This window comes from Miniopterus schreibersii (assembly GCF_964146895.1).
Source record: "Miniopterus schreibersii genome assembly, chromosome: 1".
NCBI classification, from domain to species: Eukaryota; Metazoa; Chordata; class Mammalia; order Chiroptera; family Miniopteridae; genus Miniopterus; species Miniopterus schreibersii.
The window spans coordinates 116,827,723-116,854,405 of NC_138101.1; the positions used below are offsets into that span (position 1 = coordinate 116,827,723).

Sequence of the window (26,683 nt, forward strand, 5' to 3'; positions counted from 1 at the left end):
AGTGACTGAAGTGTCTGTATTCATATCTTTTAAAAACATGAACATTTTTCAAAGTCATTACCAACCTGTTTTAATTTATATGTGAATAAGAGCACTTTGGCTTGAAGAATACAAAAAGAGTACTACCAACATTTGAATTTTTATTTTACTCACTGAATGTGTATGTACATACCAGGGATTAAAATGGGTATCAACAATGGTGTGATCTAAAACTGATTATTATCATTCACTTCGTATAGTTTATCTACTAAAGTACATTCCAGTCTTCTTTCACCTGTTCCTTGTGGCTGCTGTTTTAATAAAGCGCCACTGGGTAGCAGCTTGATGAGCCTGAAATGTCCCAGAACTTCAGACCAGGTAAAAGGCCCAGAGAGAAGATGGAAGATCATGAACAGAGACATCAGATGAAAGTTGAGCTTTGTGGAAATTCCATACCAGTTCTTCCAGGCAGTCCAAAGATCATTGTATAGAATAAAACCAGTTCTTGAAGCAAAGCAGTAGCCATTATGCCTGTGTACTAACTGTTCTTTTCCCATTGGTATTTGTGGAATTTTCTGTACTGCTACTTTTTATGGATTCCAACAAGTTTTTAATTCTTTCACTCGCAGGCTTCTTCCTTTTCTTCTTGGCATTAGACATACTTTTTGCTACAGAAGGCAGCAACAGGGCTGCCAGCCCCCATGGCTGATTACTTGGTGGGGAAGGGTGATCTTTATCTTCCTGATGTAGAATCCAGGCACTTTCTCTGGCCAGATCCACAAATTTTTGCAGCTGGCTTTGACTTACATTTTTGCTGATATTGAGAGAAGTTTCAAAAGGATTCTGAATGTGCAGTGGAGAAGCTTCAGGTTTGTTCTGTTCCCTTCCCTATAGATTATTACAAGGATGAAAAAAATATATACATACATGAAAGGCTCAGATATAAGAAGAGTTTGGTTTAATAAAGCATCAAAAACATGTAAGACCTGACCGGTGTGGCTCAGTTGTTTAGAGCGTTGTCCCGCACACCAAAAGGTGGCAGGTTAGATTCCCAGTCAGGGCACATACCCAGGTTTCGGGTTTGATCCTGTCGGGACTCATGGGGGAGGCAACCAATTGATGTTTCTCTCTCTCTAAAGTCAATAAAAATTAAAAATAAAAACAATGTAAAATACCAGGACTAACTTTACAGAGTAAAGTTCTTTCCTAAGAGGATTAGGTATATATGCGTGTTATGCATTTGTGTGTATGTGTGTGTGTGTGTGTGTGTGTGTGTGTACTTCTGTATTATAGTTTTATGAATATTCTTTAGAGAAAAATCAATTTGGTTTATGAGCGATGGATGATGATGTTCAGATAAGAGTATCTGAATTAAGCCAATCAATAAAAGTATCTTAAAATAACAAATGTTTTACCTAAAAGGATAGAGCTGTTTTACCTAAAAGGGCAGAATATAAGGTAAAGACACATTTATTTTTGAGACTTGCTAAAAACATATCTACTATAGTGGGAAGAGAGGCACACAAAATTAGAATCTTTAAATTAAATATAGTAATTAACATTTCCTATGTATAAAATCAGAAAGGAAGAAAAGGAACAAAATATTATTCATTATTCATTTTAACATTATAAATTTCCTATTTCATCACACCTAAAGATCCAACTTAAATAAGGCCCTAGCAGGTATGACATCTCGAAGAAATAAAATAATAATAAAAAACGGAAGCTATGACTCATATGAGCAGCAATGATCCATTAGCTGATATCTTTTCCTCTTTCAAATGATATCACACGTTACTTAAAAATTACAATACAAATGGTCAAGATTCCCCAATGTGCGTGAGCACCTGTTTATTCCCTAACTTTCTCATGCCACTGCTCAGCAGGGCTCCTGCTTGTCCACCATCCTTGAGCTCTAGGGGTAAGAGCACAAAAAGGGTAAAGAACTTCATCTGTTCAGTGACCTTTTTCTAACCTGGAATCTAATTATAATCAGATTGCATTCCAGAGCTCGGTGTCTCTTTCCCATACTTTTTAAAAGCAAAATCTCCATCAGCAAGACAGAGGTTAGGAAAGAATGAACAAAGCTGAGTTGAAGAAACAGCAAATTTGATTGTGTTTTATAAAGCCATTCTTACAAGGGTTGTAACCAAATGTCCAAATGATAAACAGAACAAACCCCAGCAGAGAACTATCTCAAGTACCTCCCATTTATAAACAAATTTTGCCTAGGGGTCTGCTCTAATTTTCTTTTTCAGAGAAATGTCTTATCATTCCAGCTATTCACAGGAAACAAATCATAAATTCACTTGCCTAAATAAATTAAATCCTAAGAGCTCAAACTGAGGGAATCGCTAAAATATATCTTTGAGATCAGATACCAATTTCTTGTTTAGGAACACAAATCCAGTTTTAAAAGAACTGTACGTAAAATTACGCTTTCTAGAAAACTTTTCAGACTATATTCTACATTTTGAAAGATACAGTATTAGATGTTGAAAGAGCCGGCTATTGCTCTTCCAAAAAAACTAGGTGACTGATTTTAGTCAAGTTATACAGCTCCTCTAGGTACCAATTTCCTTATTAGTATCTATTACTGTAGAGTTGAAATCTAATAACATTTGTTAGAATACTTTGAAAACTAAACTAATTAAATATTAGTACAGTAGGAGAACAGATACCTAATCACCAAATATTAGAATATCATTTACCTGTCGAATATTTATGGAATTTTTATTGAAAGCGAAATTTCCAAAATATTCAAAAAATTCCTTCAGTAGTAATTCTGCAAGAAAAGAAAATAAGAGGAAAGTCTGTTTCAATCCAAAAAGAACAAAAACGAAAGGACGAAAGAAAAGAGAAGAAAGAAAATACGTACCTAGTGTTTCTGTGTTTCCTGAAGGTTTAATTTGATTCAAGTCACAAATAAATGTGCAGTTGTGGCCTTCTATTATACATTTATCTTCTGCATCTTACATAAACAAAAATAAAAAATATTTCTCATTATTTTTCAAAGATATTTTCTACTTCAGAAAATAAATCTGTAATTAAAAGATCCAAGTTATAGATTAATGTTTCCTATTATTACTGTGTTATATATATTTACCGTTAATAGGATTTAAAATTCCATTTAAAAAATTTAGACTTATTATACTACAGTGCAATGAACATTACATTTACTTTAGCCTACTAGAATTGTCTATCAATAACCAACGATTCTTTATCTTTTGAGGTAATCAATTTTCTAGTTATGAATGAAAATGTAGACAATTCCCATCTTTCACCAATTCAAATCTTAGCAGCACTATCTTTGATCAGTATTTATTTTGATCTCCATTTCAATTCTTAGCACCTTTCTACGCATTATTTTTAATAATCCATTGAAACGACACAAACTGATGCTCTAAGAGTTTTGAAAAAACCAAGAAATTTCTAAAATGCAGTACTCTAAAGAGATTGGAATTCAGTACAACAAATTTAACAGCACAGTGGACGTAAGCATTCCCCTTTTCCAAGTCTTTATACCTTTAGATATAAAGATATCATCTCCCTAATTACTGATAAATATACAACTACCATAAAATCCCTCACCATTCTAATCTACTTTCCACAGCACAATACTGCTGGCAAACTCCCAATTTTCAAAAAGCAAATAAATGGCCACCTCTATCTGAAAGCATTCCTTACCTCCAAGGTTGGTGCTCCGCCCTTCTGTCCCTTTAACACTAATCTGACTTCATTTTGACCGTATGTATGCTGTCTACTCCCCGACACCAGTCTGGGGCTACAAAGGCCACTGTTCTGTCCATTACTGCCTCTCCACCTGGTCTAATACACAAGTGTCTAACATATGGCAGGCACAGAACCAATGGTCTGAATGATCGCTGATGTCTGATTTTGAATGCTTATCTATAACCATCAGAGAAATTAGAAAGGAACAAGGTAAATCAACAGACAAGGTAAAGTCCTACCTGCTCCTCCAACCATGTCTTATGTTCCAATAACACTCAGCCTCCCTGGGAGGCAGCCTATATACTGGTTAAAAGCGCAGGCTAAAGATGCTGAAATAAACACAAGAATCTATCTTCACCTCTTCCTAAAACATCACTAAAATGACAGTAAAATGATACTAAATCTTAAAGATAGAGAACAAAAGAGGTAAGAGCAATAAAAAAAATTTTAGTTGAAGAGAGATGGACAAGTAGCAAATGACTTAGTAGATGTGAAAATACTGAATCCTAACCCAGCAGTAAGAAAGTGAAGAAGAAAACCAGATATATACAAGAGCCCCTGAGGGTTCAGGGATTGGAGGACCAGGTCTGATTGGAAGACTGGAAGCTTGACGGTTAAAGAAGCACTTCAAGTCCCCCAGATCTCTTCTTCCCTAACTTCACTATGCTAGTAGCCAGGCCTATTCTTCCAGAAAAAAAAAAGATTAAAAGTCATTTCTGGGGAATATGAATAGCTCAGAAGGAATGAGCCAGAGACAGTAACATCTAAAATTCCCCCAAATGAAAACAGTCCAGCCAAACTGCCCTACAATGAACATTAATCACAGTCAACAAACTCCACCTAAGCTCAGAGATTCAAATTAACTTTCTGGTTTCTTACTCCAACATGAGCAGAAATTCAAAGATTATCAGACATCTGAGGAAGGCCTCTAACATGAGACTATACAAAATAAAATGAAAAACTATTTAGAAAAAAAGAGGCTAGGCAGAGAAGAATAAATAGAATATTTGCTGCTTCAAGAAAAGATTTATTCTGACAACTAGTAGCAAGTTGGAGACTCAATTACTGTAAAGCACATAAAAAAGCTAAGCAAACAAAAAACAAATAAACCAAAAAAAGTCAAGAAAATAAGTAGTTTTAAAAACTATTAACTACAGTCCGGCCAGCATGGCTCAGTGGTTGAATGCTGTCAACCTGGAGGTCACAGTTTGGTTCCCGGTGAGGGCACATACCTGGGTTTGGGGCTTGATCCCCAGTGCAAGAGGCAGCCAATCAATGACTCTCATCACTGATATTTCTATCTCCCTCACCTTCTCCCTTCCTCTATCTGAAATCAATAAAAACATTTAAAACAAAACAAAAAAACTATTAACTCCAAAAATATAAAAAATTGGGCCGGAAAGAAAATTAATTTTAGTTTACTTCATGGATCAAATATGAATAGTGTTTACAAAGTCATAATAATGTAAAGAGTGCATTCCAAAATTATGCTATAGATACATTCAAAATATTAGGAGGATGTGGTGGAGGCTACAGGAGGAAAGAGTTAATTCCTCTTCTTCCATAAAAGAAGTCATGGATGGTGCCTAAACCTAAAAGTTAAGACACTGCAATTCAAGTATTTTATTTTAGAAATATGTATGGTTTAAAATATCAAACAGATCAGCTGTTTGAGTTAATAGTGATGCCCACAGGGAGAGGCAAAAGAAGTAGGAGGAACAAGCTCAGAGGGTGTTATTGCTACAAAGTTAGTAGAACATTTTTACTCTTTATCTATGTGCACGTGTAACTATGATAGAACTGAACTTTAAAAAACAGGTTTTTTTTCATCAGACATTTAGAGAATGAAAAGGGAACCACAGTATATATATAAGATATATAGATAAACACGTACATACAGAATATGTGACAAAGGACTCACATACAAAATATATAAAGAATTCCTATAAATAGAAAATGACAGATAATCCAATAAAATATAGGTGAAAGACTTAAAGAAACCTTACAAGAGATTCCTAAACGGCTAATAAATATATGAAAAGGTGCTCAACTTCATTAGTCAATAGGGAAAAGAAAATCAAAGCACACCATGAAGCCACTACACATGCATTAAGAATAGCTACCATAAGAAAAAGATAGCACCAGGTATTGCAAAGACACGCAGCAATTAGAACTTGTATACAATGCCTGTGGGGGTTTACACTTTGGAAAACTGCTTGGTAATGTCTCTAAAGTTGAATATACCCAAATTCTACAATTCAGAAATTCCTCTCCTATATCAGGGGAACACTTTGTAAAGTGATGATTGTCTAACCAGTATGCTGTACACCTGCAACTAATACAAAATAATACTGAATGTAAACTGCAATTGAAAAAATAAAATAATAATAAAGGTTCTGATTTAAAAAGGAAAAATAAATTCCATTCCTACTATATACTTGACAGAAACAAGCACCCGTGTTCACCAAAAGAAATGTGCTAGAATTTTCACACTAACACTACCTGTAATAGTCCCAAACTTCCTATTACCCAAATGCCCAACAAAAATAGAATTTAAAAAAAAATTGGTATATTTACATAACAAAATACTACATAGTGATGGAAACAAATGGTGTACAATACACTAATGATATGAATGAATCTCCTAAAAATAATGTTGAGAGGAAAAACATCACAATAACATACTACATGATGCCTTTTGCACGAGAATAACAGGTCAAATTAGTCTACACTACGAAAGAGGCTGGGGCGGCGGAAAGTATATAGTGACTGGAAGGAAGCCCAGCTGGTGCTTCTAGGGTGCTTTATTCAATCTGATGGCAATTACAGGGATGCATTCAGTTTATGAATATCAATATATATATGTACTTCTATGTGTATTCTATTTCAGCTAAAAAATAAAAGTATAAGCTCTGAAAAGTGCCTAGATTTGAATTCTGGCTCTAGCATGTTCTAACTATGTGACCTTAGGAAATTTAGATACTCTCTCAAAGCCTCTGTTTCTTCACCTATAAGTTGCAAATGGTAATTCTGCCCCATAAGGTTTGCTGAAGAATTGAATGAGATGATGCATAAAATTTATTAGCCAGGTGCCTGACACAGAGTTAACACTCAATAAACTGTTACTAGGTACACAAAGCTACCAATCAGAGCGCTTCTCTATGTTAGGGTCTCTGCATCAAATTTGTTAAAGATGCTACCTAGTCATTTCTTCCTCAAGCCTTTAACTCCTCATGGGAAAGAACAGGGATCCTAAACAAAAAACTCTAATCAAGCAGGAAAGACCGAACAAATGATACCTTGCACTGGGTTTCCCTTCTCTCTTCCAGGGCTGAATCTTGAAGAAGTCTCCATGTCAAAAGAGGAGGCAGGGAGAACACGGTTTCAGGCAAAGGGACAGAGATGTGAAAAAGCACAAACACCTGAGGATCAGCAAGAAGTTCAAAGTGCGGAAGCACCGCACACCGGAATGAATGCAGAAGAGGAGAAAAAAGAAGCTCACAAAGGGCCCTAAATGCAGCACTATCAAGTCTGGACTTGAACTTACTTTAGGTTCTAAACAGTGGTTAACAAAGTTCTAGAAGTGCTGGACTGTGTTCCAGAAATTCATGCTGTCCTCTATTAAAAAACAAGCAAGCAAGCAAAATATTTTTCATTTTAAAAAGATACAAATAGATAGTCTCTATCTGAATATCAAATGTAAAAAATTCTTTTATAGCAATTTCAAGATATTGCTAGAACTTCAAAAACTAAGTATCTTTGCATTTATTGGCAATGTGCTATGCACAGAGAAGCAACTGAAAAAGCAGCCTGAAAATTTCTCTTACCATGTTTAAAAATGTGAAAAACTTTAAACAACCAATTTGGTATTTTGAAGTAGAAAACTAAAGAATTCCAAAACTAGTTTCATCTGTTTTGACGCCATAAGATATGAGTTTAAATTTATTTTAAAATAGATTTGGAATGAAAACGTGTCATTTTAAATTTGTTCACAAATCATATTCTTTTCCCAAAATAACAGAACTTTAACCTCTGTACTACACTGAATTCCTGAGAATATCCTCCATATCCCCACTGTACCAAAAATAACACCAAACAAAGTAACCAATATTTAGTGAATGAATGACACCAAACAATATGACCACAGATATGGATGTTGACCTTTATTTCAACCTCAAAAGTGAGAAAATGACCACCACTCCACCTGAAAACTTCCTACTTTTCATTAACCTATCACATTGAGCTCTTTTTAGAGCTCAATTTCAAGCTGTACTTATACAGTGTTCACAGGAAAGAAAAAGATTAGTTATAATTTGGATAAATAAGGGAAAGTGGCATGGAAGAGAGAATTTACAGAACCAGGAAAAAACGAATAGTATGAACAAGAGCTAAGAAAAAATGTTATGAGAGTAATTACAGTATTAGCAGGAATATGGAACACATGAAGAGGAATGGTGGGAGAAGAGGTTGGAAAACTGAGTTGTGGCTAAACAGGTGAAAGTTCTAAACAACAAGCTAAGTAAACTGAGGTTTATTCTATAAGGAATAAAACCCCTTTTAATGTCACTTTAAACTGGGAAGATTTAAAGATGTATTTTAAAAGAATTTTCTGGCAGCAATATATGGGATGGGTAGGCTACAGAGTGTACATACATTTTGAGTGTATCCCTAAATTATCTGCCTTATAGAAGTTAATATTTTAATACTTCATATCTCCTCGAGCAATATACCAAAATTTCAAATTTTTATAATACAAATAGTATACTAATTTTAAAATTTATCTAAGATTGCTTATAAACTTTAAATTAAAAAAAATTTAGGATCTTAAAACATCATGAAACAATTTTTAGAAACTGATAGAGATCTGGAAATAGCTTCGGATTTAGAAAGCCATCTATGAATCTGTGATCCACTCAAAAGCTGTATCTTGGATATGCTTCTTTTTCCAAGCTTGGTCAAACTAATGGAGAGGCTCCAACTGTTTGCGGTCTCATGATAGTTATAAATAACCTTGTCAAATACGTCAAAACAAAACAAAATTCTCAAAAAATTCTACAGGCCTCAGTTTCGCAAATCATCTGCTCTGATGACCCCTCAAAGGCTTAGAAAAATTTTAGATTCACAGGGCTTTAAAATTACAGAAACCAAGTTACATGATTAATAAGCACACAACATGGTAATTACATTCACTCAAAACGTCAGAAAGAAAAGAGACTGCTTTTAGTCTTACCTGCTAGGGTTTTTAAGTAGTCTAGTGTTGGAAGAATAGGGGGTGATCTCCTCTGGAGAAAAAAGATGACCATCATTGTAAGGGAGAAATTTGTAATCCAAGCACCAGGAATACTACTTGTTAATGAATGTGCTCGAGCCCAGCAGCGGATACTGAACACCAAGGCTCTCACTCGTGAGTCCAGGGCACCATATATATAAAGGAGCTCAGAACTTTTCAAGGCAATCCTTCCAAAGACAAAAATTAAAAAAATTTTCAACCCCCCAAATTATGATTCCCAAAGTAGAATAAAGCACATATCTGGAAACATATCTAAATATATCTTCCTATATCTGAATGTATTCAGAACACCAAGACCAGATAATCAAAAGTATGATGTATTTGCAATATAAAATTTAATGTGAATGGTTGAATATCAAATACATTCATCACCATTAAAACATTCTTCTAAATGTTGACAATTACAATGTAGTTCTAAAACTTAAAATTTTTAAATCAAAGTTCCTAAACATGACTTAAATAAGTGAAACACTATATAAGTGCTCTTTAATAACTATCAATAAAAGTAAGTGAGGGGCTTTGCTCCTCAGTTTTACACCATGGTTATTTAAATATTCTACTTATTTCATCAAGTATAAATGTCTTAAAATTCAACCAAAATTACTTAAGTCTACTACTTATAAAAACCAAAACCCACAAGGATAAAGTGTCTATTAAGAAATCAAACTTCAGAGTCTATTTTCCATAAGTTTCCTAGTCATAATGTTATAATGTAAAGATTAATAAGTAATTTAAAATTTTTTTTTCTTAATATCTTTATTGATTTCAGAGAGAGGAAGGGAGAGGGAGAGAGAGAGACAGAAACATCAATGATGAGAGAGTCATTGATCGAGCCTACAACCCAGGCATGTGCCCTGACCGGGAATTGAACCCCGATCGCCTGGATCCTAGGTCGACGCTCAACCGCTTAGCCACGCCCGGCCAGGCAATAAGAAGTAATTTTAAATATTTAAGTTCCTACTGATCAAAAACATGTCTTGTAATTTCTCAAAGAACAGAGGGCACAAAATCATTTAACAGTATCAACTTCAAAATGTCTAAATCATTTTTGTAAAAGCTCTGTGTTTTTATGCAACTTGTGATAATGTTATCTTTATTTTAGGATAAAAATGTTTTATCTATGTAAATGAAGCTAAAAATAAATATCAAATAGTGTAAAATATCTAAAATAAAAAAATAATGCAAGGATTAAAACCCTGAAGCACATTAAAACAAATTTTTAAAAACCTGTCCCAACAAGACAATGAAAATAACACTATCACAGACAAATATAAATGTCATTTTGTTCTATTTTAGATATTAGAAAGAAAACAGAATGTTAGAAAGTTCAGTACATATTTTTACTTATTTTTACTCCATGGGCTACTTGAAAGAAATGCAGAAGTACTCAGCACTGTCTTGTTGGTAAACACTTGAGTTTAATTAAAACTGCTCTAGGTAGGATTTTCTGAACCTTTTTAGTTATGATTACTTATGTAATAGATAATATAGTGAAATGAAATGCATTCAGTGAGAATACTAGAGTTAAAAAATAAACTTCTCAATTAAAAAGTCTTCCCTAATAAGAACAAAAAAGTAATGAGAGTATGAAAATATGCTAAAGAACAGAAACAACACAGTCGAAAGCTGCTCACACTACTTTCTGACTTAAGTAAATACTGTATTTGTTTAGGACACAAAGTTGACTGTATCTGGAGGTAATTCAGAGGTCAAACTCAAGTTGCCACTCTATTTTCTAAGTATATATAGAGAAGACTATGTACTATAGGTACATTTATGTTATCAGGCAGCATAAGTAATTACGATCAATGAAATAACAATTCTTCCAGAAGATGATGTTAGGTATGATAACATTTTAACACAATATCCTAACATTTTATTTACAAATACCAAAAAACTAGTATGTATAGCATAAGAGAAAGTATTTCCTACTTTTCAATCCAAGCATTCAAATCTTTAAAAGATTATTATTAAAGTATGTCTAAGAATCCAAAGCCACTAAACTGTTCTGTACAAGAAAAACTATGCTAATCCCTTACAATATTCACATTTAAGACGATAAACTCAAGAGATCATACCTATTGTTAGTAGTCAAATCACACTGAAATCCAGAGGCCTGGTGTGAGAACCTCACCAGGGGACATCGAGCATTTAATATTTTTTGTACACCCACACAACCAGGGCCAAAGTGGTCAAGGCATTCTCCTATCACAGACAGGATCTTCTGAGTTGCGATTCTTTCTGAAGGAACATTTTTCACTTGAAATTCCACCAGAAAATTTCCTGAGGCCTGAGTAATAAAAACATTTGTAAATAGGAGCTTTTTATAAAAAGGAATTTCTTACATAAACTTTTTCAAAAGAATGCTCTAAATCATTCCTGGCAAAAATAAACAAACAAAACAAAAACAAAAAACAATACAGCCAAAAGCAGACTTGATAGTACATGCCCAAGATCAGTAGATCAACACAAGAAAGGACACTATAAACAGACTAAACTATATATAAGAATGTAATACTTAATAAAATGAACTCTGCAAATTACTGGGGGAAAATTAGTATTCAACAAATGCATTATTAAAAAAAACAAAAACCCTAAGTGCCTACTTTGGTCCAAAAACCAAAGTAAATTCAACATGAATCAAAAACTTAAATGTAAAAAGCACAATGAGTGAATATTTTTATAATCTCATAGTACTGAAGGATTCTCTAAGCATTACAAAAAATTCTAGAACACACAAAAGAAGAAATATGATTACATAAAAATTAAAACCATCTTAAGGCAAAACATACATTCACTACTAGATAAAAGACACATAAAGGGCTACTTTCCCTAATTTATAAAGGTTTTATACATACAAAAGGGAGGAAAACCCAATTCAAAAAATGGGAAAAAGACTTGAATAAGAAATTAACAGAACAAAAAACTAACTAAGAAACATAGTAAAAGATGTTCTTGTTTTCTAGAAACAAGAGAAATTAAAATAATGAGACTTTTCATTTATCAGTCCGGCAAAGACAGAAAGGCTGACAGAATGTATACTTTGATCTAGTTATTAAAATACAAGGACATTACCCCAAACGAAAACTTGCATAAATGAATCAATTTACAAAGCTTCATTCATGCAGCATTATCTGTGAGGCTCTCCAACCTCAAACACTCTCTTCTGGAACTCATTCCTACTAAAAGGATCCAGGCCCCAAAAATGTTAATCATGGAAATCCACCCCCTTACTCAGCTGAGTGGACCAGGCCTGGGCAGGTGATCTAAGCACTGTAGGAGTGTACTATTCATTCATCCAGAGATCAGGAGTATACTATTCATTCATCCAGAGATCTCTATTACGAATTGGAACTGAGGTTTAGAGACAATTGTGTGGCTGAAGTATGTAACTCACAAGTTTTAAGGCAGCTGCATTCTATATCCCAAGATGAAAATGTAAAGCAAATCAATGGAAGGAGAGGGAGAACAGAATGAAGGGGAGAAAGATTTTAAAAGCAAATTTGTGGGGAGAGAGAAAAGAAAGAACACTTGATGAATTCTAGATAGTTTACACTTCCCAGTTCTAGTTCTTTCCTAAGGCTCATCCATGTCCCTGGCCCTGTGTTCTATAATGCTTCCTTTACTACTGTTTTTCCTTTGTTTAAGCTAGTTTGGATTGATTTCTACTACGTACAATCAAAGGATATTACCTAATATAGTTGGCAATAAAGTGGGAAAAAAGATACCACCCTAGTTGTCTAAAAAATAAAGGCCTGGTTAAGTAAACTATCATACATTCATTCCAGGGAATATTTTGTAGCCACTGAAAATGATGCAGTAGATTGAACTGCCAAAACCCTATTAACTGGGGGGGGGGGGGGGGGGGCGGGGGGGGCGGAGGCATCAAGTTATCTGTGTAGATTAAGTTATAATCTATAAAGATCAATTTTGTGTTAAAAAAAAAAAAAAGGCATTTCTAGTCTCAGTTGGTTGGGCATCATCCAGTGCACTGAGAGGTTGTGGTCAGAGCACATGCAGAGGTTGCAGGCTCAATCCCCAGGAGGGGGTATGCAGGAGGTAGCTGATGTTAAGCTCTTTCTTCCTCTCTCTCTAAAAATCAATCAAGTCCTCTTTAAAAGAAGAAGGGAAAAAAAGCATTTCTACATGAAAAGAAAAAAAATCCAGAATAAAATAAACTATTCAGAGTAGTTATCTCTGGAGGTGGTGGGACCATCAGAGATATTTACATTAATACATTTTTGTAACTATTACTTTATGATCAGAAAAAAAGATTTAAAAATACACAAATGTGACATGTATACAAACAATCCCCACAAATCAACATGTTATATTTTCTCTACTGAGTTTTGCCATCTAGATAGATTTCTATTTACTAGCAAACTTCTGTATTATATTAAAAAATAGATATCCCTTAAAAACATTAAAATTTCAAAAATCTAGTTTAGTTCCTTTATTATAACATCTTTCTAACTTTTGTTTCCTTGTCCATTGTTTTAAAATATAAACACACAAATTTATATGGAAGGAAAAACCCAAACAAGAGGAATCAATAATGTATGGAGCTCCTTAATGAAAAAGCAAAGAAAAGAAAACATCTTCTATCAAAATTAAGCAGGTCTGACTTCTCCCAAGAAGACATACAAACGGCCAGCAGATATATGAAAAGATACTCAACTTCACTACCTATTAGGGAAATGCAAATCAAAACTACAATAAGATACCACCTCACATCTGTTAGAAGAGCTATCATCAAAAAGACAAGTAAAATAAGTGTTGGAGAGGTTGTGAAGAAAAAAGGAACCCTCGCCCAGCCGGGTGTGGCTCAGCGGCTGAGTGTCGACCTAGGATCCAGGCGATCAGGGTTCGATTCCCGGTCAGGGCACATGCTCGGGTTGCGGGCTCAATCAATGACTCTCTTGTCGTTGATGTTTCTGTCTCTCTCTCTCCCTCTCCCTTCCTCTCTCTTAAATCAATAAAGATATATTTAAAAGAAAAAAAAAAGGAACCCTCAAGTCACTGCTGGTGGAAATGTAAACTGGTATAGCCACTATGGAAAACAGTATGGAGGTTGCTCAAAAAATTAAGAATAGAGTTACCATATGACCCAACAACCCCACTTCTTGGCATCAAACCGAAAACATTCATTCATAAAGATATATGCATCCATATGTTTATTGCAGTATTATTTATGGTGATCAACACATGGAAACAAACAAAGTGCCCTTCAATAGATGTCTGGATAAAGAAGTGGTACATACATACAATGAAATACTACTCAGCCATAAGAAAAAAGGAAATACTGTCATTTGCGACAACATGGATCTTAATATTATGCTAAGCGAAATAAGTCAAAACGGAAAAAAGTCAAGAACCTATGATTTCACTCAAATGTGGGATACAAAACTGAAAGCAGCAAATGAACAAACAAGACAAACAAACAAACAAAAACTCATAGACACAGAAAACAGTGGTGGTTACCAGATAGAAAGAAGGGTGGGAGAGTAGGGGAGATGGTAAATGGTAAAGGGGGTAAAATATTTGGTGACAGAAGAGATTTGATTTTGGGTGGTAAACACACAATGCAATATACAAATGATGTATTATAGAATTGTACACTTGAAACGTAATTTTACTGACCAATGTCACCCCAATAAATTTAAGAAAGATTATGCAGGTCTACAAGAAAAAAGACATATCTGGGATCAAATCATCTAAGGATGACAAAAGAAAGCAATAGAGAGAATAGTATCAAACTAAATGGTAGAGGAGAAATGCTGGACTCAGCTGCAAAGGAAGGGTTAGAACACTCAGAAGAAAGGAGATGAGATTTTTTAAAAATTAAATAATATAAATGAGAATAAAATCATTGCAGTAACAGAAGTGAAAAATGACACCAGTGAAAAACAGGCCTAAGTACAGTAAAACCTCGATATAATGAACTTATTCAGGCAATGGAGTGTCTGATAAAGCCGAAAGTTGGTTATATAATAAAGTAGGTTTTCTGAATGAGTATGTTTAAAAATTGACAAATTAGTTTACCTGTTTTTACTTACGTAGACACATTTGTGTAATTAAAATTAAGTATGAATGAAAAGTTTAATTTCACAGAAAAGCTTTCTATATGTATTAAGTAATTTTAAATTTATTCTGAATAGGTCTAGTAAATGCCTGCATTCACGTCACTGCGAGTAAACAAACGCACACAGCTGGGCCATGGCTTAGTGAATTATAGGGCACCAAGTTAAGTAGGACACCAAGTTAAAACTGCTGTAGAAAGTCACATCAGGCGACAACAGAACCAATTACCACCTGCAATGCGGTGTGATCCCATGCGGATCATTCGCTGAACGTTATGAGCGGTGACTATTGGATTGAAATGTATAGACTATAATTGTAGATATGTAATATTTATGTCGGCAAAATTACTACAGTGTATTTTCCAACATATGGTCTATTCATTAAAATTTGTTAAAAACAATGAATAACAAAAAATAACCTGTTAATGTAATTATAAGCAAATCTTAGTTAAAATCATTTCATAATTAACAGGGTGTTAATTTTCACATATGACATATGGACCGGAAATTTTGTCCCTTAAATCCAATGTCCATTAAATCAAGAGTTTACTCACACTATTGTCTGTGTCCTTGGGTTATGCATTTATGCATATAAATTCTTTGGTTAATCTCTCCCTTCCTACCCACTCACCCCTGCCTTCTCTCTGAGAATCGTCAGTCTGTTCCATGCTTCTATGTCAGTGAACCTATTTTGTTCATCAGTTCATTATGTTCTTTAGATTCAACATGTTAAGTGAGATCATGGTGCAGGGTAGAAGGGGTCAATGGGTAAAAAAGGAGGACATCTGTAATACTTTTAAGAATGAAGATTAAAAAAAAAAAATCAAGAGTTTACTGTAATGGATTTAGGAGCCAGGAAATTGGAGAAACTGTGAACTACGAGCAGGAATGTGACAGTTATTAAAGCTATTCACCAAAATTTCTGCAATGACTTTCTGACAATTAGGATATCATGTTCCTTCCCCTCTGTGGTTAAGCACAGTCAAATGACCTGCTTTGCCAATGAACTGTGAGCAGAGGCTTCATGCATCACTTCTAGGCAGAGGCTTAAAAACCCAGAGCTCAATCCTCCACTTTGCCTTCCCACTGCTTCAGTGATAGCAGGTGCACAGGAGATGAAACCGTGGTCAGCCTGGGTGCTGGAGAGACACAATATCTAGAGTGTCCTGCTGACTTGCTTTGGCCACATAGCCTTACCAAAAGATAACCAGTGATGTGTAAGTCACTGAAATTGGGAGTCATTTACCAAAGCATAACTAGTCTAATCTGGCTAACATAAGAAGCAAGAGATGGAGAATCACATGAGGTAGATAGACACATGAATTCTGCACAGAAATAAAAAACTGCAATTATGAGCAAAAGTAAGGTCCTCTTAAAAATTACTCTCCTCTATCAGATAGACAAAAATTAGAAAAATTCTTCATAGACAGCTAAATCAATGAATAATTTTTTTAATGCTTACCCAAGGATATGTTTTTATTGATTTTAGAGAGAGAGGAAGGGGGAGAGGAGGAGAGGAGGAGAGGGGGAGAGGGAGAGAGGGGGAGAGAGGGAGAGAGGGGGAGAGTAGGAGGGGGAGAGGTGGGGAGGAGGAGAGGGAGGGAATATCAGTTGGTTGCCTCCCATATGTGCCCTGACTGGGATCAAACCTGCAACCTAGGTATGTGCCCTGACAGGGAATCAAACCCAAAACCTTTTGGTGTATGGGACAACACTCCAACTGACTAAGTCCCCTGGCCAGAGCAATAAATATTTCTTTTTAATGTTGTTATTCCTCATAGCACTACTTAATTTCAGATAAATTCTTAAAATATTATTGCATGTTCTTCCTAATCTCACTAGTATTATGCCTCTATCTAACAAAAATAAAACAGAAGTTAAGTACCTTGAGCACAGCAATAATTTAGTTAACAGAAAATAGGACTTAGCTACCAATTTTTACCTCTGTTACTTAAATCCACTAGGATATAGAAACCTATTAGAAAAAGAAAAACTGAAAGAGCAAAGGCAAGTTTTAACTTAGGATTATGTGCTAAAATAATCTCTGTGATAAGTTAGATGACACATTTCACATGTAAGCATCTTTCAAACATTAAAAAATTTATGAAAATTTACAATTTTAGTAAGTAAATAAGTAAATCATCTGTTTAGTGCCTGTGATACACAGGACAGTCCACATAGTGCTATAAGGCAATCAACAGTGTAACACATGCTTCCTAACTGCCCTCAACTCAGGCACAAAGTACTCAGAAGTAAAAGGAAGAAGGAGAGTGCATAAAGCTTTCAAAAAAGATGTGCTAAGAATTTGATGAATTTAAAAGAGCTTATGTGCCCGGCCGGGTGTGGCTCAGTGGTTGAGCAATGACCTAGGATCCAGGAGATCTCAGTTAGATTCCCAGTCAGGGCACATGCCCGGGTTGCAGGCTCGATCTCCAGTCAGGGACGTGTGGGAGGCAGCCGATCAACGATTCTCTCTCATCATTGATGCTTCAACTCTCTCTCTTCCTCTCCCTTCCTCTCTCTGAAATTAATAAAAATAAATAAATAAATAAATAAACAAACAAATAAAGTGCTTTATGTTTTTCATTATATTTCATTTTTAATATTTCTATTAGCAAAGCAATTATAATGTTAAGCAAATATTTCAAAGTATACATTCTTAACTACACAGCAAAGTTAAACCTACATACAAAATAATGCCACACTGTTTACTGAGAATGGAGCACTATCTTATTTAAAATATCTTTTTCTAAGTACTAGCTGTATTTCAGAAATCTAAGACCCAACTATAAGTTTCCAACTCCTCTCTCAGCTTCCAACAGAAAATTTTGTTTCTTACTTATATAATAAATTAATACGACTATTGCTGACAGTGGTCAACATCTGTACACTTATTAAGTGCTTAACACTGTCCTAAGTATTTCACATACATTAGCACAATCAATCCCTTCAAGCACTGTATGAGACAGATACTACAGTAATGTCCCAATTTTATAGCTAGGACATCTGAGGCACAGAGATGGTAAATAACTTACCCAGGATCATACAGCTAGTAAGTAGAATTACAGAGTCTGGCTACAGAACCTAGGCTTTCAAATATTACAACACATTACTAAGCTCCTCGATTACTCAGTCAAGTCTTTTATTTAAAAGAGTCTAACACAACTGAGTATCTTGGTCAGAAATTTAATTTCAAGTACATGTTAGTATAAGACATCCATTCATTTTTATGTGATTTGTATTCTTTGGCCAGTTTCAATTCAGTCAGTGTATATGGAGCATATTAAGTATGCAAGGTACTATGTGGGATAAAAAATGAATAGCCAGGGTACCTGTCCTTCCGAAGTTTATGATACAGTAAGACATATATCAACCACTAACTAAACATAACATGGGATTTATAGACAGACAGAAATAGAAGATATAACAACACAGAAGTGATTAATTTTGATTGGACTGGAGAAAAAAAAAATCACGGACAGTTTCAAGATGGCAGAGTCATGCCCTGGCCGGTGTGGCTCAGTGATCAGTGTCAGCTGCACATCAAAGGGTCATGAGTTTGATTCCCAGTCAAGGGCACGTACCTGGGTTGCTGGTTCAATCCCCAGCTCCAATCAGGGCACATGTAGGAGGCAAGCAATCAATGTGTCTCTCTCACAGCATGTTTCTCTCTCTCTCTCCCTCCCTTCCATTCTCTCTAAAAATTAATGAAAAAAATTACAAAAAATAAAAATAAAAAAGGCAGCATCAGAACTAGGCCTTGAAAGCTGCAAGAATTGACACCTGACAGTCCGGGAATGGAGGAAGAAAGGACTCCTCTCTGAAGGGACAGAAGAAGTGTTTGGTTATTATTCATATTCTAAAAGTCTGGAAATGATAATTAAATTATGTAAGTAGAAAACTAGGTGTGTGAAAATATGTCATGATAAATGATTACTAAAATTAAGAGGCAAATCATTTCAATACTAAGCTAAAGAGATGAACCATTCTAAGTTTATGAGAAGACCCAACCTGTGTTTTAAGAACGCTAGTATGCTGTACAGACTGAAGGTTGGAATACCAAGACATGACACAAGAAATAAAGAAGTAGAAAGCAGGATGTTGTGACAATAATCTAAGTGAGAGTTTATAAGGGACTGTGTGACCATAGCTTTGAGGATGTAAATTAAGGGAACACAAAAGGTAACTTAGAAGCAGAATTAAGAAGACACCCTGGCCAGTGTGGCTCACTGGTTAGAGTGTTAGCCTGGGCACCAAAGGATCTTAGGTTCGATCCCGCACCCTGGTCAGGGCTCATGCAGAAGGCAACCAATCAATGTGTCTCTTTCACACTGATGTCTCTCCCTGCACCCCCTTCCACCACTATCTCTAAAAATTAATGGAAAAAATATCCTTGGGTGAGGATTAACAAAAACAAACAAAAAAAGATGGCAAAAGTGAGGAAAGCTAAAATACTGCTAATTAAGCATATGTAAGAACATTTATTAAAATGTATAAAGAATATTTACAAGAGATAAAAATAAGTTTTGTTTTCAAAATGTTAACTCTGAAGTGTCAATTGGATATCCACGTAGAGATGACTAATAGTTAAAAATACATAAGAAAAGACAGTCAAAAAATCTAACACTTTATAAAAACACAGAAGCCTTTTCAAAGTTGTAATTAACACATCCCTTACAGTTTTGGGGAGGATGGCAGAGATATTGGTTAACTTTACTGTTAGACATGAAGGTTAATAAGAATATGAATGGAATATATAAATTCTAAACTGTGAGAAAAGGGGAGGTGGGAATAAAGAAAGCATTAATCCAATAGCAGGAGGAAAGAAAGGGAATAAAAAGTAATGAAAAAGTATTAAAAATAGAAAATAAAAATTAGAAATTAATCCAAAAATTATCATTAATAATAAACAAATACATTGAACTAAAGACTCACAGATTTGAGTAAAAGCATAAAATTTAGTGATTTGTTGTTTATGAGAGATATAACCAAAATGTAACATATATAAAAGCGGAAAAGAAAAACATAAAAGACATGTGAGGCAAATAGCAAGTGGCCATCTAAACAAACAAAAGAACTGAAGAAAAAAGCATTTAGAAATAACATAATTTAATGATAAATGACCCCAATAAGATATAATAACCATATACCTATATGTACCTAATATAGCCATTGAACGAAACAAAAAAATCAAAAGAATTCTAAGAAGTTAACAAAGCCAAACACCATGAGATTCAAAAACATTTCAATAACTAGATCACACAGATAAGAAATTAGTTAAGATACAGATAATTTGAATAACACAATAAGTAATTTTAGCCTCACCAAAAAACTTCTGAACTCTTGAAAAGAACCATATTGTTTGTATACAATAATCACCAAAAAAATTATCACATATTAAACAAATACAAAGAAAGACTACAATTCCAAAGAATCAATATCAAATAGACCATATTCTTTAACCACAATACTTACTAAGTTTAGAAGTCAAGTTATAATTTTATAAATAGATTTTCTTTACTTTTCCAATATCTTAATTTTAGTATCTAAAGAAATATAATTACCTTCTGAGCACTGAATTTTCCAATTTCATCTAGATCCAAAAACATGTCCAAATCACATCCTAATTTCCCAAAACCGTTCACTGAAGAGCCAAAGGGTCTGACTGCACAATCTGGAAAATATGCAGCTGCTATGTCTTCAATGAGAGAACAGGTGAGATAGCGGAGCTTTGTGTTCTCCTCTGTGAGCTGGAACTCCTTCAAGAGCGTGTTCAGCTGATCATCTATCTAGCTGGCCAAAACAAAAACAAAAAATATAGAAAATGTACAAGTCATATAAAATAATTCTCATTTTACTTCTAGAGATTTAATGACATTGGAGACCTACCTTAAAAATATGCAATCTTTTTTCTTCACCCTTAAAAGATTTTTTAAAATACCCTTTAAAAAGCACTGAGAAATAATGACACTAGCAAAATAAAAGTTAACCAGAATTAAAACTACTACTTTTCTTAGGCAATGAGTACAAAGTATTGTTTTAGGAAAATGAAAATATTAAAATGCTTAGAAGTGGAGGTCAAAAACAACCAAAAAGCTAGACATTTTTTAAAAAGTTGCGGGGGGACAGAAGAACTAATGTTAAAGGCAAGAAACACCAGAAATAAGCATTGCTTCAAGTAATGAAGGTCCAAGATCTATGTTCCCTAAAATAACAATCCTATATACGTGTATGTGTGTATATTGTGTGTGTGTGTGTGTGTATACTAGCATCAGTCATATGACTGATGCTAAAATGATTACATTTTGAAGGTGTGGGCTGGAATTAAATATTTAAAATACAAATCATAGCCTTAAATGTCCATATTTGAAAATATTAAGAATAAACTGAACAAAACATTCGACTCAAGAAAAATAAAAGAACTATGAAAGGCCAGAAATAAAATTTTAAAAATTAGGAAATCAAACCAAACTGTTAATTTGATAAATAAAACCATGAACTGATTCTTTGAAAGGACTACTAAACTAGCTAAACCTCTGACAAGTCTAATAAAACCAAAACTAACATAAACATTATTAGAGTGGAAAAAAACAGACAAAACCAGAAAAAAGATATTTTAAAATTTGGAGAATAATGCCACATACAAATTATGTCATTATGTTGACAAGAGAAAGAAAGCCTGAATAGTCTAATGGCCCAAAACTTTGGAAGAATGTGATTACTTCTGAGGAGTACAAATGGGAATTGTGGGCAGGGAATGGGGAAGGACTACTTCCACTGTTCACTCAACATATTCTGTAGTTTGAATATTTAATAATAAGAACTCGTAATATACAAAATAATGCAAATACATTTTTTAAAGTTGGGGAAGTATACCTATAAACTTACACTTTCAGCATCACAAAGTAATTCAAAAAGCTTCTTGTTTGAAGGAGGAGACTGATTACTACATGGTATACATGACTGTTCAGAAGTCTGGTTTGATGGATTCTTCAACTTGAAATTGAAGAAACGTGATCTGAATGGAATTGCAGCCTCTGTGCCCAGGCTCGGAGTACGAGTTACATTCTGCAGGGAAGTTACACTTTCCTTTTGACAAAATTCTACAACAGCATAAAGACCCTGTATCAAAAACATAAAAATAGAACACATTTCAAAATGATATATTTACCACAATATTTTAGTTCATATTTCAAAGCAATTATCCTAACATGAGAAAATAGTAATTTTTAAAATTTGCAAATGATACGCTTCTAACAGGAGCATTGGTTTTAATCATTATGAACAGATTAAAAACAGGACTACTATAAAGTGGTAATAGTCAAGAAAAGCTGAAAAGAATGCTAAAATAGAAAATTAAAGGGCAAAACAAAAATCCCTCCCACTGGCCTTTATCCCTAAGATAATGGGATTACTTAAAGTATTCAAATAATGAAATCCTTCGCTTATACACTGCTTATAATTCTGTAATCCTCCAGTAAGGAGTCCTATTCTCATATCTCAAAAAATACCTCATTAAAGAAATTTAGATAAGAAAATAATGTAGGATAGCAAAAGAGAATGTAACTTTATCATACTGCAAAAGGCAAGAAATAAAAATAAGTTATACTGTTTTTCAAATACTTACAAAGCTTTCAAAGAAGAAATGATTATTAATAGGTCCATGTTGGGATAAATACTTGAGAAACTTTTTTTCACTGATTTTATTTGGGCAAAGTATTAAAATAGTCCGCTGTGCCTGTTCTCGTCTTTCTTTCTGCACCTCAGAGAATCTCTTTTTGGGAGTCCTGTCTTCAGAGCCTATGAATGAGACAAAACCATTTACACATACCTGTGTAAAATTTAAAGCACATTTTGATAAGGTACATAAAAATTTTATATCTAACTAAAGCCAACTTTATCCTAATTTTATCTTCTTTCTTCTCTTCTAAGGACGAAGCTATACTACTTCAATTTTCATTTTACCATTCTCTTGTGACTATCATTAAAACTGTCTACTTTCTCTGTTTTGATTTACTATATTCAATGCATATAGTAATGCTAAAAAGAGTTCCACAAAATTTTAAAAGCAAAAGCAGGAAAGTAAAGTCACTCATTTAACATTTCCACAAATACACACATATAAAATCTGTGTAAGTTGTAACATTTCACAGCCTGAAATTTCACAAGCTTGAGTGTAATGAGACAATGAGGTTAGAAGTTTAATATAGTGAAGTTATGACAGTTTTTCTTTGTTAGGGTCTTAATCAGGCTCAAACAATTAACAATGAATTATCAACTATAATGTGCGCAGGGAAATCAAAGAATTTAAAACCTAGTTGCTGCTCATAAAGAGCTCATGATAATTTTACTAAAGAAATATAGGGTACATTTTTTTATTTTTATTGAAAACCACTCTAGAGGTTAGGGGTTTTACAATCACAGGAAATGGAGACAAGAGCTGAGATAGTCAAGAATTAAACACTACTGATCCACTGACCACAAAGAAAAGATCAACAAGTGAACCAAGTATAAGGAAAAAGAAAATCAAGTTAAAGCCAAACACTAAATCTTAGGAACTCACTTAAAAAAAAAAAATCTTTTCAATCCTCATCCAAGGACATTTTTTCCGTTGCTTTTCAGAGTGGGAGGGACAGAGAGAGAAACATTGATGTGAGACACATCGAATGGTTGCCTACAGCACTCGCACCTAGACCAGGACCAGGGATCAGCCTGCAACTGAGGTGCATACCCTTGGCCGGAATGAACATGGGACCCTTCAGTCCAAGGGCCCACACTCTAACCACTGAGCCAAACTGGCCAGGGCAGGAACTCATTTTTTAATCCAACATACTTAACTTATAGTTGGGTGGCTTAAAAGTGCTTCTTCTAAAACTCTGGAATGGTATATTCTAGAGATTATAATCCACCAAGTCTAGTATCAGTACACTCGACAAAATTCCAAAGAGATTAAATAGAAAATGTAACTGATGCATGGAAATAAAAGAGGCCTTTAGCCTCATTTTCTTTCAAAAGGTTGTTATAAAACTAATAAAGGAAATACTGCAAACACACTGTGCCTTGATTTCAGCAAACTCCAAGACATCCTCATAGATCAATAAAAAGCTCTTTCTTAGAATTTTTCAAATTCAGGTAAACGATTATTTTTATTCTTCCCTTCATTTGAAGAAAGCTATGAACACGTGAACACGGACCTACTGGTGGCCATGGTCCCCACCATCAACATCTCCAAGTAGAAGAATCAGATAATGAGGCCACCAAACAACAGCTGAGGAAAACAATACCTCACGCAGATCACATCCATCCAGTCAACCTGAAAGCAACTATGTCTCTTTCTGGAGTTTGGTTATAGGGTTTGGTATTACTCCCTCTTCTACTGAAGCTAATCTGAATTCGTTTCTGTCACCTGCACCCAAGACTCCTGAAAATATACTACGTAATTATTATTCTTAAACCAGGTTTCCTTCCACTACTCACATGAAAACTATGTCAAAACTAAGGTTAACATGGAAATGGGAAATTGGTAGATTTTAGCTCATTATAAACATTTTTCAACCATTAGAACTTGACCAAAAATCAAATTCCTTATTTATGAAACAGTGTCTTCCTTGTTACTAGAAAATATTACTAGGGATGTTTTGGCAATGAGTTCCCACACTGAGTGAAAAACTGAATTGGATATTTCTCAAGTTCCTTTCAATTATAAAATTATATGCTTCTAAGTGAGTAGAAAGTGTAGTTATCATCTCTTTTTAAAACTGAAGAAATTCAAATGAGGATTTTGTTACTTGTTATGCCCCAAAGGAGTCCCTGAATGCTTAGCCAGTTATATTATCCTAGTGATACAAAATGAAACACACTTAAGAAAAACAATAAAGCTGTAATAAGTGAGTAGCCTTGGAATCAGAAGGTTTTATTCTTACCTTACAGCTGGGTAAGTATCACCTAGCCATTTGGACTAGCCTATTTCCTCATCTATCAAATAACGTAATACTAATTCCTTCCATACCTACTTTAAAGAGTCATATTTTTTCAGAGCATACAAAAGCACTCTGAAATTTAAATAAAATAACTATACAGATGTTAAATTCTAATACTTTCTTTGGTATAATCCTTAGTCAAATTTTCAGTTCCTCAAGAATTTTTAACAGAAGCATCTTCTAAATACAATCCAATCAGTAGTCCAACGAAATGTCATATTAACCAACATTTCTCACTGTTGAGTCTGATGAGGAAAGCAATCCTATCATTTATTTATGGGAAAATATTTTGCTTGCTTAGCTTACTTTAGAACTGTTCCCAGAAACAACTTCATATCTTAAAACTACAGCTCCAAGAAATATGAATTCAACACATTTTGTTTACAGCTCCACTTGAGTCTAAATTAACTCAGCTAATGTGACTGAGTCGCTGCACAAGACATTCAGCTCTTTGAGCCTCTTTCTACATCTGTAAAATGGAGACACTGACACATTTCTTGCTAGACTGTTTTAAGGGTTGCAAATAACCTACACAGTTCTTGGACCACAAGAGGGGTTCAGTAATAGTGGGCTTGTCAATACACAAGCATATACATTCAGAATGCCTGCGGGGCAACAGCCTGTTCCAGTGCATGCAAATCTGTTACCAGGTTTATTTTGCGTAAAACGGATAAAAGAAGTCAAAAGCAGTAAACTTCACTGGCAAAGCCCTACATCTGAAAGCCAGGAACCCTGGTTATTCATCAAGATTTCACTATACTTGGCCTCTATCAGCAATTTGTATCAAAATCAGATACAACTGTGAATCATGAAGTCACTCACCGGTGTGTGGCATCCATGACATTATTGGGAACATTATTTCGCCAGATTGTAAAATACTAGCAAATTGTGCTCTCGACCTGAACTTTAGAGGTTTAAGCAATTTTACTACGGTGCACACGAGTCCGCAAAGAAAATAACATCACACGCCCACCACCACCACGCGCAACAGGGATTGCCCCAGGTCGCCCTAGTGATATCGGAGGAGCACAGGACATCAGCCTCACCCTATTGCCAAAGGTTCCACGGCCGTTTCCACGGGCCACACGTTCGCCCGCGATCCCAGTCTCTTCCCCCTTCCCTCGCCCGCGGTCGGACCGGGCTATAGAGCAAACCGAGGCCACGACGCCATCACCTGTCTTCGCGCTCCCCGAGGACTGCTCTTCTCTCTTGGCGTCTGCGGCCACCGTTCCTGGGCAGCTCAGAAGCCTGTGGGCTGGACGCAGGACCCGACTTCTCTGAGCACACCGGTGTAAAAGGGTCAACTTGCCCACGCCGCGAGCCGCCATTGTCAGAGCCACAGAAGCGCTGAGACAAAAGGGCAAGCGGCTTCCGCGCATGCGCGCTGACGCCAAAAGAATGGGAAGCCTAGAGGGTCAAACCAGGTGGAAGGCGTTCGCTATAAAGGCCGCTAGTAAGTCCGAACGAAGACGCTGGAGCTTCCAGCAATGTTTTATCTCCGCTCTCCCACTGTTCTGTAAAAGAAGACCCGAAAGATTGAGCGTGCCACGTTCTCTTTCAAATAGTCGTGAAAAGAAACAGAGCAAGGTCATGAGGAGGAGATACTATCTTGGGAATTTATA

The 26,683-nt window shown here is 35.0% G+C and overlaps 1 protein-coding gene across 1 annotated transcript; it reads right to left on the reverse strand.

Annotated features, from left to right (window-relative positions):
• Nucleotides 1–120: 120 nt before the first annotated feature.
• On the reverse strand, nt 121–26,439 carry MTPAP (mitochondrial poly(A) polymerase). The gene is made up of 9 exons (XM_081135811.1): nt 26,236–26,439; nt 22,709–22,881; nt 21,970–22,203; nt 20,646–20,870; nt 11,080–11,291; nt 8,942–9,168; nt 2,858–2,950; nt 2,691–2,764; nt 121–867 (listed from the first exon to the last, which is right to left on the reverse strand). The coding sequence occupies exons 1-9, from the start codon at nt 26,387–26,389 to the stop codon at nt 505–507; spliced, it is 1,755 nt and encodes a 584-aa protein (XP_080991937.1). The 5' UTR covers nt 26,390–26,439; the 3' UTR covers nt 121–504.
• Between the last annotated feature and the right edge of the window lie 244 nt (nt 26,440–26,683).